Source organism: Equus quagga, chromosome 4 (genome assembly GCF_021613505.1).
Source record: "Equus quagga isolate Etosha38 chromosome 4, UCLA_HA_Equagga_1.0, whole genome shotgun sequence".
NCBI lineage: Eukaryota > Metazoa > Chordata > Mammalia > Perissodactyla > Equidae > Equus > Equus quagga.
In genome coordinates, this window is record NC_060270.1 from 3,063,161 (window position 1) to 3,079,321 (window position 16,161).

The window sequence follows — 16,161 nt, forward strand, 5'->3', positions numbered from 1 at the left end:
TACCAACATTGAAGGAATGGGGAGGGGAAGAGGCTTTGGCGCGGGTTTTTTTTAATGTTTTCTATATTTTCCAATAAAAAATATTCCTATTGTAAAGATTTCAAAAAAAAGTAGGGTAAAATTGTCCAACTTCCCTGCACCCAAACACAACCACTCTTGGGTTTTTTTTCTTCTAGCTTTTTTTAATGAAAAGTTGAGTGTTTTTGCATGTTTGTAATCTTACCAAATTCATAAGTTTGAGTTTTTGCCCTGCTCTTTCATTCTTACATTACTGTCTAACAGTGATAATTGCTTAGGGTACATAAATAGACATATTTGGACTCAAATTCAATCTTTGCCGCACAGTAGCTGTATGACCTCAGGAAAATCACTCAGTTTCCTTAGCTGTAAACTGGGGTGATAGTAAGAGAATCGATGTGGTGCATGGCGGCACATGTAAGGCTGCTGGCCAGTAGTAAGTATAGAATGTGTTTTTAATTGTTAGCTCATGAAAAACTCTTCTTAGTAATATTTATTCCATCAAATGGTGGATGCATAAAGGCTTATGTTTATGCATCTTTTGGACATTTATTCTGTCCAAAAGCTTTTCACCATCATAAGCATCTTTGCATATAAATTGCCCATCATTTAGTTTTAGGAAACTTAAAAAAGGGAATTTCAGACTCAAAGAGTCTTTTAAATATATTTTTAAATTATCTTCTAAAATAGCTGTCCAATTTATATTTCCACTGGCAATGTTCCCTGACAAAACTGGATTTTTAGATCCTTCTTAATTTAAAAAGTGAAAATTGTATCTAGTTTTAATTTGAATTTCTTTATTTTTTGTAGTGAAATTAGACATTTGCTTATTTGTTTTTAATGTTAATCTTTTTTGTCAGTTGTCTGTGTCTTTTGCAGATTTATCAAGTTGGGTCTTAGAATGTTTCTGGTATTTTTGTTTTAAATATGTTGTCTGACTATAAAAGCTTTTAAAATTTCCTCTCATTTTGATTCTTTAATAAACAATCTTTTTGTCGAGCCAATTTTATTTTTTCTGTTTCATTTAAGCTCATAACTCCTCTCCCACAATTCCTGCAGGGCACTGTTTCATGGGGCCCTCACTCTTTAGAACAAGAGAGCCTGTAGCTTCCTCTACAGTTAGTGTTACATGTCACAACCTGTCAGTCCCAGCAGTTTACCAACTGTTGACAAGCTTCCATTTGTACAAAAATGTTATGTTTTCCTGACTAAGGTAAATTCAGACTTATTTTTTCCTTTAAATTATTTAGGAGTAGTGACTATTAAAATTATTTCCAGTGCCATTTAAATTCTTCCTGGAGTTATTTGTGTGAAAATTGTCTCACAAGTATGTGAAAATTGTGCTAAGATACAGGAATCCATAAAACAAAATGCATATGTTTTCCTAAACTTTGCTCTTCCCGTTTTTAGAATTTTATAGAATCTTCTATCATGCTGTTCGATTCTGACCTAGAAAGTGGGAAGTTTATTGACATTACAAATCAGGAAGTTTCTGACTTAGAAGAAATTGGCTTTGGCAGTGAAACAAGATCCGTTCACGTTAAAAGTGGCGTGTAAGTAGTCTCCTGCTCTGAGAACCTCGAGAGATTCTTTGGTGTTTAAAATGGTTGGTTGCTTGGTTCTACATCACCTCTGTTCCTCTTCCTTTTTTCCCTACTAGATGGGTTGCCTACCAGCAGAAGTTCTTCTGTGGAGAACAATACATTTTAGAGAAAGGGAAATACAAATGCTTTTTTGACTGGGGAGGATCAAATAATACGATCATGTCAATACGACCTATCCAACTGGTGAGTTAAGTCTGAACATAACCAATGCCAGGGCACGTAATGTCATATGACTGAATATGTGGAACATTCTTTTTAAAAGTGGAACTGTTGCATTATGTGTATATAGAGAAAAAATGCAACAGCATATGAGTTTCTATAGACTCCATAGAGAGCTGGTAGGTGGCATTAGCACATAGATGGTATGGCTCTGTAATCTGATCAGTTCATTCATTCAGCATTTATTTAGTGCCTCTGATATGTCAAATACCACTGACCACTGGAGACAGAATATGAACGAGACAGGCCTGATAGGTCTGTCTCTTAGAGGAGACAGATGTCTGGATAAGTAATTACAGTATTATTTCTGAGAAGGTAACATGTGAGCAGTGCTGAGAGAGCAGGGGAGAGGGCATCCAGAGCTGGGAGTTGGGGACCATGCCAGCGAGTAACATCTTAAGGGATATTTTGCCAGGTAGGGAAGTGGGGCTGGAAAGGCAATCCACAAGGAGGGAATGATCTCCTCGTGTGCAGATGGCCAGTGTGGATAACAAACGGTGCAGAACAGTAAGGTGCCCATGAGATGATGGTGTGGGAAAGGGAATGGTGGAAGCTCAGACACAATCTTCTAGTGGACACAGGGGCACGTGTTCTTCCAGATACAATATTACTAGAAATGAATTAGTAATAAATACTAAAATTATTATAAGGTAATTCAGTGAGTTCTTTGAGGGTCATAGCTAGTTCAAGGAATCTAGTAAAGTGGCCAGACCATTTTTTTTCATTTTCCAAAGGATATTTTCAAAACTCAAAATCTTTTCAAATTTGCTGTTTGAAAGATTATATGATTACAATTTTAAACATGTTTTAATATACTTTTCAGGAACCACTTGGGATAAATGAACCTCCACATTTGGTATGTTTAAAAATATTCTTATAATTGTTCAATTGTTACTAAAAGTATTTATTCCCCTTCTCTTCAGTCTTTCTCTTTCCCCTGGATAACTTTTATGTGTCCATGTGCAGGGCAGTCACTTGGTACCCGTGAGCAGGAGATGCCCATCTCTGTTACGGGGAATGTTGGCCTGGATCTGTCACAGTCATGGCAGGGTGTCAGCTCTGACCATGTTGGAGTCGTTTTGAACCTTTGCCACTCTTTCTGTCCTACTGCCCACCATTCTTCAGTATCACATTCTTATTCAGCACAGTATTTTACGTTGTCTTTGGAGGAGCCCACTCACTGTAGAGAAATGGCTGTCTTGGCATGCTTATTATGTAAATGTATTTCTAATACCCAAATCAAATGTTTCTTAAAAGCGCTAGTAACATTGCTGCCCTGCTGCTTCATTTCTAGTGCGTTCATTGTTTAAAGGATCCATTGATGCTCTGGAGCCTAATGTTTGTGTATTATCTATTGGGGGCTAGAAATTTTGCTCATTTAGTGCTTCTGATAGCTCTGTGAGGTCAGGATTAACCCGATTTATTAATGAGGAAACCAAGATTGAGAATTTGTGTCATTTCACCCAGCTAGAAGTAGCAAAACAGGCATTTTTCTCAGTGTCTGACTCCACTTAACCACATTTTCAGGATTTTACATCAAGGAAAGACATAGCACAATATGAGCAGTCCAGCCATCGAGGGAAGAGAGGGTGACAGACATTGCTTCCTCAGTCTCATTTTAAATAACAAATTTGGGAAAATTTCTTTCAAAGAGCCAAAACAGTGATTCATTTATAATATTTGACATTTGCTAGCTTTACATAATGCTGAATGTTTTTCTTGGAGTGTATGTTTTTTGTGTTCACGTCAGTGTTTATTTCAAATCAGCTGAGTTTAACCATGTTTCTGTTCAGAGTTTTCATGTTTTATTATTTTCTGATGAGCTCAGGCCTATTGGGCACGTTTCCTTTCTGAATATGTTGAGTTGTTTTATCCGGAGACACTTCCTGCCAGAGCTTTATTTTGAATCTTTGAAAACTCCAACTGTGCAATTTTAAAGTACTTTTTCCCCATCAGTCAAGATAACATGAGTAAATTAAAGAGTCAAACAGGGATAATTCCAACCTGCACATCATCTGAGTTTTAAGTGCAGATAAAAAGTCACATTCTTTTAAGCCCTGTTTCTCCCCTCCTATGTCTCTGCTCTTTTTTACGGACTTCCTTGTTTGGTTTGGGGCAGATTGCTCGGAGGATTTTCTTTACAGTATTTCCAGTCCAACTTGAAGAGAAAGGAAGCAGTAGAAAACGCCCAGTGAAATCACCCCACTTCATGTTTCTGGATGTGGCTCAGCTATTTCCTTGTGAAATAAACGGTTCTGACAGGTATATGATTGCTGGATATTTGGTAACATGCAGACAAAGCCTCCTTAGTTTACCCAGTATCAAAGCTCTTATTATTTCCATTGGACCAAATTTTCAGAATGTTGTGCTTGTTTTTGTACTTACCCAGAGAAAAACAAATGGGTCTTGGCTGACACTCTGGTTCCACTCAGTGACTAGGAAGTATTTTCTCCTTCACAAGTAGCTGTGATGGGATTGACAATTCAGATGCTGTGTTCAGATGGGGTAGTTCTTTTTCCTGTCTCAGGAATAAGAAGGAGGTTACATCTCAGAGTTCAAGTCAGAGAAGGAATTTTTTTATGCTGGTGATTTTAAAGGGAGCCTCGTGCAACCTAAGAAGAGAAAAGCCAGAAAATATTTGTGTGTAGAGGTTAATATACATCGTGAGAGTTATGCTAATAAAAATATTACTGCTGATGTGTCAGCATATTATGATGAGATATATCTTATTTGGGACACAGAACACCTCCTTTTATTGAGAAGATTGTTTTTTTCCTGTATCTGAAGATCAATCACTAAGTCTTAGTGCCAACTCAAAATGTGCAGGATCGTTATATGGTTCTTCATAATTAGGTGGCATTTTATTTTTGTTTTTAGTTTTTTACCAAACGAAACAAAAAATAAACAGAATGTGTATTATGTTCATAATGTCATCATCTCTGTCTCTCTCAGCAAGTCCTGAATATCAGACATCTCATTAGATTAAATCTTATAAAAATGAGTTTAGTTTTCAGGCAGGTTATAGTCAGCCATTCTCTAGGAATTATAACCAGTTCCCCTCTTTGACCCAACTAAGGACATTTCTTCCCCTCCTTTTTTTTTGAGGAAGACTAGCTCTGAGCTAACATCTTTGCCCATCTTCCCCTATTTTATATGTGGGACACTGCCACAGCATGGCTTGATAAGCAGTGCGTAGGTCTGTGCCCGGGATCCGAACTGGTGAACCCCCAGCCACCGAAGCGGAGTATGTGAACTTAACCGCTACACCACTGGGCCAACCCTCAGGGACCTTTCTCTTCTAGAATCTTTTTCAAGTCCATTTGCAAATGTAATTAGAAATTTGTATTTCTTTAAATATTGAACCCCTCTTCCATTTTATGCATGATTCTGGCCAAGAAAAAACAACCAAATATTTTCTCATATTGGATAATTTGGCCGCATTGATTTTTAGAGTGGTCGCAGGATCTTTAACAGTTGGGTTACTTTTCTGATGTATGGGAGATAGGAAAATATAAGTTTTAATCAAATATCAGTCAGATTTAAGAGCAGTAGAGGAAAACACTTCTTTGTGGTTCTACAACAGGATCATTTTTATAGACTCTGAGGGCCAGAAACACTCAGGAAGTACTACTTATCTAAGTAAAGGAAGCCTCTGTGAGTAATCAGGGAAGTAAACTTATTGTATAATATGTAATTAATGTTAGAACTACAAAACACTACAAGATGAGGCAGTGTAATTTATAGAAGAATGGGAATGGACTGTTCTTTGTTGGCATGTTTGTGTGAGGGAGGTCCAGGGGGCCACAGTCTCGTCTGGACAGGAGAGAAAGTTTCTCATAGAAATTATGTTAGCATTGGAATAAGTGAAATTACACTCAAAAACTTACTGTGATATTGTAGAACAAGCACGACTTCTGTCTCTGGTCAGCAATTAATTCTTGAGTTTTTAGTTTGTCAGATTAAAGACCTATTAAATATCTTCATGTATATCACAAATGAAAAAGTACATACTAAAAAGAATTTCTGCAAAATCTTCATTATAAAGTGATGGTAATTTCTACCTCAGATGGTAGTTCTAAAGAAGATACAAAATAATACGTGTAAAAGGCAGCTTTCAAGCCAGTGGTGCCCATCTGGTTTTTTTGCTTCTGTACAAAAGCAAAACAGCAGAACAAAAGTTCTGTTAGGAATTGAGCCATGCCCAGATGGCATGGAGTGATGGGTGTAGTTTGAAATAAACTCATCTTGTTCATCTCACTATTCACCTATGTTCTAAGCAACCTATCTGAGTTAGTTTGTACATTTATTCTCCATTAATCTGGAAAGGAAACCAAAGTAGTGATTTATCAAAATGGCTTTTTCCCATGAGTTAATTTCATCAAGAGTAGAAACTACAATTTAATTATTATAGTTAGTAAACACAGAGTTGGTTTCTTTATGGACCATCCTCAGAACATTATGAGAATTATTCTATTCTGGAGGCATTTACAAGGTAGTCAAAATGAGGTGTTACTTTTCCAGGGCTGGTCAAATTTTGGGTGAACCATATACCATATCTCATTTTTGCAGGAAAAATAAACTCAGATCAGCATTAAGCCTGGTTTTGTAGTTTGATCAAAGAATATTTTAACCCATCAAGTAAAAAAGATACTTTATGGCAGATTGTGTGAGTGTATGTGTGTGTCTGTGTGGATTTTAATTAATGCTTCTGAGTATGAATACTGAGACTAACAACTAGAAGTGGCTGCTGTCTATTACCATCTGCAGTATGCTTACCTTGCAGTGTCACTTGACCAGAATTTGACATTTTGTGGCTTAATGGTTATGGATTGAAATGGAACTCTTAAGCTCAGCAATATAAAAATAACTAATTCAACAAAGTGGGAACATAAGTCATGAATGAGTCAGCCATGACCTCTGTTCTCATGTGGTTTTTCCAGTTCTTATTGTGAATTAAGATAATATTTGCATGTAGGAGAGATTATCCTACGTTTTTGGAAATTAAATGTGATTTACTTTTCAGCCTCATGCTTTATAAACCTTTAAGTTAAAAAACATAGTCCAAGAAACCACTAACCAAAATATATACTCTTATCCAGGAATTTGGGGGCATTTTCCCTGGACACATAGAATGGTTCTTATAGAGGGACTTGTTCCAGAGGTCTCTCTCATTGTGGACTTCCTTTTTCTCGCTCTCTTCTGTGTCCACCAGAGGGACCATGATAGAACGTGCTGGATTGGACCTCCTCAAGGCAGGGAGTCCCTGAGCGTTGCAGTGCTCCACATAAAGCCTGGTTTCATGCTAGGAAGTCCTGGCAGGCAAGCCACAGTTCACTGGGGAAATTGGTTCTCTCACCTTCCTGGTTTTGGCTGATTTTTGATATCAGACTAAGCAAGGTCAGAGCAGAGATAGCTAAGAAAAGATTCCTCAGAACTCAGAGACCATCAGTCTCTAAGAGGACCCTTGTGAAGATGAAGGAGGTGAACATCAGCTGCTCAAAGAAGCTTTGTTCTCAGTGGCACTGTGAGCAGGAGAGAAGGCGGTCTGTTCATTAGGATGCGTCCTTAGCTACAGTCTACAATGCAGGCCTGTCAGTGCAGGGTGGACCTGTGGGCCTTGTTATTTCAAGGCTCCCATGTGTTATGAAATATTTATAGGGCTCATTAATTTTTTCTTGCCTATTAAAGATGCAAGGACACTAGACTTGCAGATTATTATATCTCTGGTTTAAAGGGAATTATAGCTGAGATTTCATGGATTTTTCTTGACAAAAAGGACTAAAGCAGAAATTTAGTTGTATGTAACTGTAAGCTGTATATTCAAGGTATTCTTATCCGCAAACTGAAGCCTGTAAGCTGAAATGCATGATGCACACGTCTGTCTTTCTTCACCATAAGTCATCCACTAATCCCGTCATTGCTGTCTTTCCTGCCATCTGCTCCTGTGCTTTCACAGGCAGCTTACACTCTCTCCTTCTCTTTATTAACTGTGGATCAGGAGACTTGGGGTGAGAAAAGGCATACCAACCACACCGCATGCAATCCAGACCTCCTTTGTGTTCAGCGCTAAATTGCTCCTTGTTTTATGCATGTAGTCTCACCACAGGGGATAATAATTATTTGATACAATGGACAAGGGCCACACTTTAGTATATGAACCCAGAATCTGGTGCAAGAAATAGATAAAAATGATAAATGTAACATTCCTGGAAATGTGTAAGGAAAAAAGAATGTGAGTTTAAGCAAAATATCATTCTTAACATGAGTGAGTCTCGTATTTTGCTGAACTTTTTATAAAGACATAAAACTAAAGGTTTTAATTTGCTTTTGTGGTGGTGTCAAACACTTGTTTTCTGTGTAATTGTTGTTTGTTGTTTTTGTAGCTCAAAGCATTCAGTAAACCCAGCTTCCAAGGTGAATGTATAGATTTTACAAAAGAGATTTCTGATTTGACTTCATTCACTCCATGTTCTTTTAAAGTTCTTCGGGGTTGGTAAGTATGCTTATTGAGTGTTTTTTACTGTTGTTTAAAAATGAAATTTCTTTTAAATTTACAGAGATTTACTTGTTTTGTTTTTTTACATGGTGAAATTATTTTTTTTTTTCACTTGAGGAAGATTAGCCCTGAGCTAACATCTGTACCAGTCTTCCTCCACTTTATATGTGCGTTGCCACCACAGCATGGCTGACAAATGGTGTAGGTCTGCACCCAGAATCTGAACCCATGAACCTGGGCCACCAAAGCAGTTTGCCAAACTTAGCCACTATGCCGTGGGGCTGACCCCCGCCTCAATTTTTTTTAATCATTGATCAACTGCTAATTAGCCTCTCCTAACTTTGCCCAACTTGTTTATGAGCCATTGTGTAATAGAGAGAAACAGAACACTGATGAGCCAACTTCTGCAGCATCTTGGTGATTTTTTGTCTTACTGTTATTTTAGATTATTTCCTAAATATTTTGAATGTTTATATTGTATGTTTATTGTATAGGTAATAGAATGCTATCAAAAATTAATGTTTTTGTCTAGTGAAGAAATATTAAAATTTTAAAAGATCTTTTTGTTCATTATAAGGTCACAGGGCATTTCTGTGGTTATCCAGAGCTAACCTGGTCCAGCCAGAATACACTTCTGGTGATTTTAAAATATAGGGCTAGGCCCTAAATGGAGCAAAATGAAGTAGTATTAGCCAAGTAATTTCTCCCTTGGGCTCCTTCTTTTCAAAAGGGCATGTCTGAACCAAGTTTTTTGTGAGTGCTGTATTGAAGATAACTCACTATCGAAGATTCTAAAGGGTTCATTTCTTTTTTAAAACCTCCACTGACTATCAGATGTACAGGGCACAGATTTTATATACTGATGTGTGGTTCCAGGAATCTAGCTGCTGTACTCACCTAGACTGGAGCAAGCTCATCATTAGATAAGGATAATCACTATAATTTGATCCCAGGATTTTGTATTTGAATGTACTGAATGAAGTGAAGGTTTTTAGCTTAAAACAGATGTCTTATTTAAAATTTCATCTCTATCATTTAAACCTTGGGCAAATCATCTAACTTTTCTAATCCTTAGTTTTGTTGCCCATAAAAATAAGCATATGTTTCTACCCATAGAATTACTGAGGACACAGTGAAATAATACATGTAAAGTGCCTAGCCTATGTTGGTACATGGTAGTCAATAAATGGTGGTGGTAACTTGTATTTTTAACTGATGCTGAGTATTTGCTGCTGGTGAACACCAGATTTTTCTGCCCTCCTCCCACCCCAGTTCCCACAGCAGGATGATGAGCCCACATTGCCAACTGAGGCAGTTTGACTGACTGTCTGACTGCTTGGTTTTTAGCTGGCTCCTGTATTACCAAGAGGATTTTTCTAACAATCAGTGTGTGTTAGAAGAAGGCCTCTATGCTGACCTCACTTCCTGTGGCTGCCCAACATCTAGAGTCAAATCTCTCAAGCCCATTGACTATGTAAGTACTTTGCTGAATGCGTATTTATAAGACTTTTTCTTGTCCAGTTTAATTACCATGAATGATAATGTGAAGTTGCAAGAAATGATACATAGGCAAATATAAAAAATAAAATATATATTATATATAATATATATTATATTTTTATATTATTTTTATATAGTTTGTTTATTTTATATATTATATATATTTTTCTTGGGCTTTTTTTGAGCAGGAATGCTAAACTCAGGAACTAGAGTAATATAGGCCTTGGCTTAACTCCCAGTTTGATACTTTAACCAATTTGGATGATGTTGGCAAAGTCACCTAGTTTCCTCATCTATAAAAGATAATAGTATTTTATAAGGCCACTGGGATGTTAAATCAGACAGTGCTTGTAAAATGCCCAGCACATGGTGAGCACTCAGTAAGGACGAGCTATTGATGTCATGATTGTAATTGTTATAGCTGCTTAATAAAAATAATAACCTGATAATTTTATTATTCTGTTAGATAAATCACATGGTCTGCTACTCAGGTTTACAGTGTTACTTATTTAAGAAATGGATCACCACTGGTATTGATTTTAAACCTTGTTTTGGGGAACTAGGGCTTTCCTGCCTGTGGTGTGCAAAATTATCTGGGTCACCTTGGAGGCCCACATTTATAGAGTAAGTGGTTTCTCCTTTCTATCACATTTATTCATAATTTTAAATGTGAGAAAAACAGGATCGCTTCTCTGGGGCATCAATTCTGGGCTCTGAGTTAGTAGGGTCTGGGAAATAGTGAAGGTCTGGGATGTTTTCAACATGTCTAGTTATGATGACTCCCGACGAGCATTTGCCGAAGCTGAGATTTACACAGAGATGATTGGAAGCCCTAAATAGTGGTAAGAGTGACTCAGACCTTTCAGCCACAGCTGCTCCAGGGATGATGGCCATACTTAGGATCTTTGAACCAACCTCAGCAATGTAGTCTAATTTCACAAGGCATTCCTGGATAGAGTATTCTTGGTATCAGGCTAAGAATAGAGTCTTGGCTGAGGAACAAGGATAGAAATAGAATCCTTGGTTTCTCTCAGTGGCCTCTTAGACACCAACTTGGAAAGACTAAATGGCTACCAATGCTTTTTGTCTGTTGGAGGAAAACTAGTGAAAAAAAAAAAAAAAGAATGTGGTCCAGTCAGCTTCTCCAAGTATTGATGAGGCTGAAAAAGGCACTGGAAAGTAGTCCACATTTCCTGGGAAAGGAACTTTCATAGCAATTTTTAGTGGTCAAACTAACAGACAGATGTTTATTTGGTATTAATTATAAAAGCAAAATATGTAGTTCTAAATATGAAAGTACCATCTTGAGAGGATTTTGCAGGACTCCTAAGTCAATGAGCTAAACAAACTAAATTTCTAGGGAGGTATTTTAGAAAAAGAGTAAAAATTACTAAGTATTAATAGTTTTCTTTTAACAATTACAGTTCTTTTACATCCATGAAGTAAAAAATGAGTCATTAAAATTGAGTGAAATGGAGAGAAAGAATTGTTTTCACATAAGTTGTGATGTACAGTTGCACCTCCCTGTTTCAGTCCCGTGGAATCCAGGTGGTGTAGGTGGAGGGGCCTCTGGGGAAGGACTTGAGTGCTATAGCCTTTTCACTCCAAGAACTGATTAAAGAGTATATTCAGTTTCTGTAAGGACAGCACATTTGTTTTCTTAATGCCTTTACATGGTATGTTTTAAATCATTGAAAGATCTTTGTTGAAGGCATGTCTAGGTAGTAGGTTTGGTGCTGAAGTGGAAGGAATATGAGACAAGATTGGGCATCCCAGCGAACACCCTCAGATTGACCATGAAGTGGCCTCAAGAGGTAGAATTTCCTTGGTGAAGTCAACCATGCTTCACCTTGGTGGCCCTGAAACTCCAACTTGATCAGACCTGGGAGAGTGATATGTAAGCCAGAAGGTCAACTTGGTAATTTGTAGCTGGTGGACTCTGGTGACTGGAATGCTTTGAGAATTCTGTCCTGGGCATTTTTCTACCTCTCTGGAAGAACATGGGAAACTACATTAGTCATCAGAAGGTTATTTGTTGAGCTCAAGATTTGGATAAAATAAGGTCAATGTCTTGGGGTTAACTTACCTAGGCTAACATTCCCCACAAGGGAGACTGCCCAGGGTCTCAATTGCTCATATTCTCCAGATTCTGTATCTTCTTTCCCTGGAAAATGCTGGATGCACTCTGGCTATGCTGCTTCTCTGATTCCTTCTGTATCTCCTCTCCCACTCCTGTGTTCTTACTTAGGGATTGATATGCCTTTTTCCATAGATTTGTTAATATCACTGGATATGCCATTATCTAGCGTGATTCCGGATTCATTCTGGGAAAGGTTTCTGTCCAGTTGGTTTGACTTTTCCATATATATGAGCTAATCCTTTGATTTTGCTTTTATTAGTTAAAACTGCAGAATTCTGAGGACATTTCCTGTAGTTGGCATTCCAAGATGTGCTGTAACGAAGTGCTAAAGAATCACAGTGGTACAATGTTGAGGAGTCTTAAGACTTCATCTCCACAGGAGATCAGTATGTCTTGCAGATGACGTCTGCTCCAGGTTGATCTCTGTGTGCACAGACATTTGTTATCGTGCAGAGGATGTCCTTTAACAGTGAAAGGAGCTGGGAGCATAGTTTACAGTTCTGCTTCTCACTAACGTGACCTTGGGCAAATCACTTAATTTATTGGGACCTCCGTTAACTCATCTGTAAATTTTCAAATCTTTGACAGCCTCCAGTTCTGTTGCAAATAAGTATTTTGGGCATATTTCTAATTGGAAATGAGAAAGAATGTGTCCAGCCTTAGGACTCACATGGTCTGGGAGAATTCGATGGTGTATTAACTATCAATAAGTTTATGCCATATAACAGCCCCAAAACAGTGGGTTAGGAGCTGGAGGTGAGTGGGAAACCTAAGAAAATGTTTTAAGCATCAGCCTGGCAGTGTGTGGGGTAACCTGCTTTCATCATGTTTCCATGGGAGCAGGAGTCTGCTCATTGCTCCTTTAGTGTCTCCATGGTGGCTTGGCATGGAAGTTTGGCCTCCTTTGAAGTAATAATCCAATCCTGGCAGCTGTAAGCAGGCAAAGCAAAAGAAACATTATAACAAGAGGCTGTAGAAAAGCTTCAAATGAAATTATGATGGTGATGACATAAATGATCTTAAGAGGCAGAATAAGAATGGGCAAGACAGTGATTCATTCTGTGCAAGAGTCCTGAATAAGGGGCACAGGTATGAATAGAGAGGACTGTAAATTCAGCCACAGGACAAGAGGAAGCCATGAGTTCATAAAGTATAGAAGAGTTTTGTTACTATTAAATTTTCAGCTGAACACATATATATTTAATAGTATTAACTACTGTGTACATTTTGAAAATGAAGGCTAACAAAAAGCTACAGTAAAATCACACTTCCTAGTGAGACATTCAAAACTTTTCCCTTTAAATTCAGGCAGAAGACAAGGTCTCTGCTATCACCACTTCTATTCAACATTATTCTGGAGTCTAGACACTTTAATAAGATTAAAACCTAAAAAGGTAGAAAGGAAGAAACAAAATTGTCAAGAGTATGTACAGATAAGCTATTAGGGTTAATATGAATTTTTAAAAGTTGCTGGATACAAGATAAAGAGCAATTAAACTATAGAGTACTTAGGAATAAATCTAATACAAGACAAGTAAGTCCTTTATGAGGAAAATTATAAAAACATTGAAAGACAAAAGATGCAGAGTTATTTTATAGATGAAAAGATTCAATACTGTAAAGATGTGGTCTTCTCCAAATTAATAAAATTTCAGGGAAAATGCTTACAGAATCTTTTGTCTTTTTTAGGGGGTGGAGTGATAAAACATGACAAGCTTATCCTAAAATTGATTTGGAAAAGATAGGGGTCCAAAGTAGCCAAGATAATTGTTAAGAGCAACAGGCGGGATCACTTGTCCCACCATATGTAGATTACATTATACAGCAATGATAATTAAAATATTGGACATTGGTGCAAGGAGATACAATAGAACAATGGGATGGGTGAGCACAGGAACTGACCTACATAAATAATGGAATTTGGGAGGTGATGGAAATAGCTTTACAATGGGGCTGTTATGAACTATTACATAAATGATGTTGAGACAGTTGGCCCTTTCCACAGAAAAAGATACAGTTAGAATCTTGCTTTACCACAAACACAAAAATAAGTTCCAGATGGATTAATGGCAACCTAAATGTGAAAAACAAACTTTAAAACTTAGAAGAAAATTTAGGAAACTATCCTAATGATATTGGAGTAGGATGAATTTAAACATAAATCAACAAACGTCAGTAAGAGAAAGGCAAAAGACAAGTGTATGGGTTTCCTATGGCTGCTGTAACAAATTACCCCAAATTTAGTGACTGAAAACAACAAACTCTCTTACAGTTGTAGAGGTGAAGAGTCTGAAATGGGTCTCCCTGGTGTAAATTAAGATATCAGCAGGACTCACTCCTGTGGAAGACACCAGGGGAGAGTCTGTTTCCTCACCTCTTCCAGCTTCACAGTGCATCACTCCAGCGTCTGCTCTCTCCTCCATCTCTGACCCTCTTCCTCCCTCTTAGAAGGGCTCTGTGATTATAGTAGGCCTATCTGGATAATCCAGACTGATATCCTCATCTCAAGGTTCTTCACTCTTCATCACATCTGCAAAGTCCCTCTCACCATCTCAGGTAACATAGTCACAGGTTGCAGGGATTAGGATGTGGACATTTTCACAGGGGGGTGAAAGTTGGGGAACATTAATCATTCGGCCTTCTACAGCAAGCTACAGACTGGGACAATACATTTGCAGCCCTTTAACCTGCAAAGGGTTAGTGAACAGAACATGAAAAGAACTCTTTCAAATCAATTGACAGGAAAGAAAAAATTATTTCAAAAATTGGCAAAAGATGTGAATAGGCAGTTCATAGAGGAGAGAAAAATGGCTATGGACATACAAAGGATATTACACCTCACTAGTGATCAAGTAAATGAAAATTAAAACAATAATTAGATGACATTACCTTTCAATACAAACATTTGAAAATCGGACAACACCAAGTTTGGTTTAGTGGCAGAGAAGTGGGCTTATTCATACACAGCTGGTGGAAGGAGGGTCAGTTATGATGAGGGGACAAGGATGGTTGTTGGAGCGTTGTTGGATGAAACAGTACAGCACGTTCCTGCAAGGAAATGCAGTCCAGTAGTTACAGTGAAGGAAGGTGAGCTCCATGTGGTACTCAAGGATGTTACGGTAAGATACAGTTCTGTGAAATTTAAAAACAAAGGATGCATCACCACTGGTAAAGTATACAAACATGAGCAGGAAGGAGTCCCAACCACCTCAGCATTGTGGTTACCTCTAGGGAGGGGGTGATTCAAATTCAGCTGTAGCTATTATGTTTTATATATTTATAAAATTTGATACAAATATAGTAAAATTAAAATGTACTCCTTTTGGGTGTTGGGCACATGGTCATCTATATATTACTCATTCTTTTTGGAGATGTATTATAATATTTTTTAAAAAGGGGATAAAAAAGAAGCCCAGGGGCTGGCCCTGTGGCCGAGTGGCTAAGTTCGCGTGCTCCGCTGCAGGCAGCCCAGTGTATCGTCAGTTCGAATCCTGGGCGCGGACATGGCTCTGCTCATCAAATCACACTGAGGCAGCATCCCACATGCCACAACTAGAAGGACCCACAACGAAGAATATACAACTATGTACTGGGGGGCTTTGGGGGGAAAAGGAAAAAAACAAAAACAAAAAATCTTTAAATTAAAAAAAAAAAAAAAGAAGCCCAGTTAGAAAGGTGAATCTATAATGAAACTGATTTTCTAAGCCAAAAGGAAGAGGCTCTCTGAGAATAGTTATGGTTCACTGGTGAGGAGTTTCTTTTGGTGTCTGCAGACCATCACGTGTTAGCTGAGTGACCCAGTGTGTTTCTGACCTCTCTAAGCCTCGACTCTCATCAAATAAAATGTGAGGTTTAAATGAGCTGGTGATGGGAAGCCTTCAGCACGTGGTAAGCGCTCAATAATATAACAGTTCACAGACAATGATTAATATTTGTTATGCAACATCAAGACTTGGTAGGCTGAAGGTATTTATATGATTTTGTTTTAAATAGGCCAAACTTAGAAGATTCCAGATTAGAGTCTTAGTAGAGATTTATGAGCCTTCTATTAAACTTTTATCATTTCAAGTAACTTTCTGCCAGCACACTTTCTGGTATTTCTGTGAAATAGAAGGGTGTGTGAGGTATAAATTATGGTTACTTTCCTTTAATTCAGTCCAGTTGCACTTAGTGTTTTAGTCATA

The 16,161-nt window shown here is 37.8% G+C and overlaps 1 protein-coding gene across 3 annotated transcripts in view; it reads left to right on the forward strand.

Annotated features, from left to right (window-relative positions):
* The window catches only part of CRYBG3 (crystallin beta-gamma domain containing 3), a 106,172-nt gene that overhangs the window by 73,152 nt on the left and 16,859 nt on the right, over nucleotides 1-16,161 (forward strand). For all 3 annotated transcript variants that reach the window (XM_046658032.1, XM_046658033.1, XM_046658034.1), the window contains 5 exons: nucleotides 1,429-1,571; nucleotides 1,679-1,805; nucleotides 2,665-2,697; nucleotides 8,225-8,334; nucleotides 9,685-9,811. In XM_046658032.1, the coding sequence (XP_046513988.1) occupies nucleotides 1,429-1,571; nucleotides 1,679-1,805; nucleotides 2,665-2,697; nucleotides 8,225-8,334; nucleotides 9,685-9,811 (540 nt within the window). The remainder of the gene's footprint in view (nucleotides 1-1,428; nucleotides 1,572-1,678; nucleotides 1,806-2,664; nucleotides 2,698-8,224; nucleotides 8,335-9,684; nucleotides 9,812-16,161) is intronic.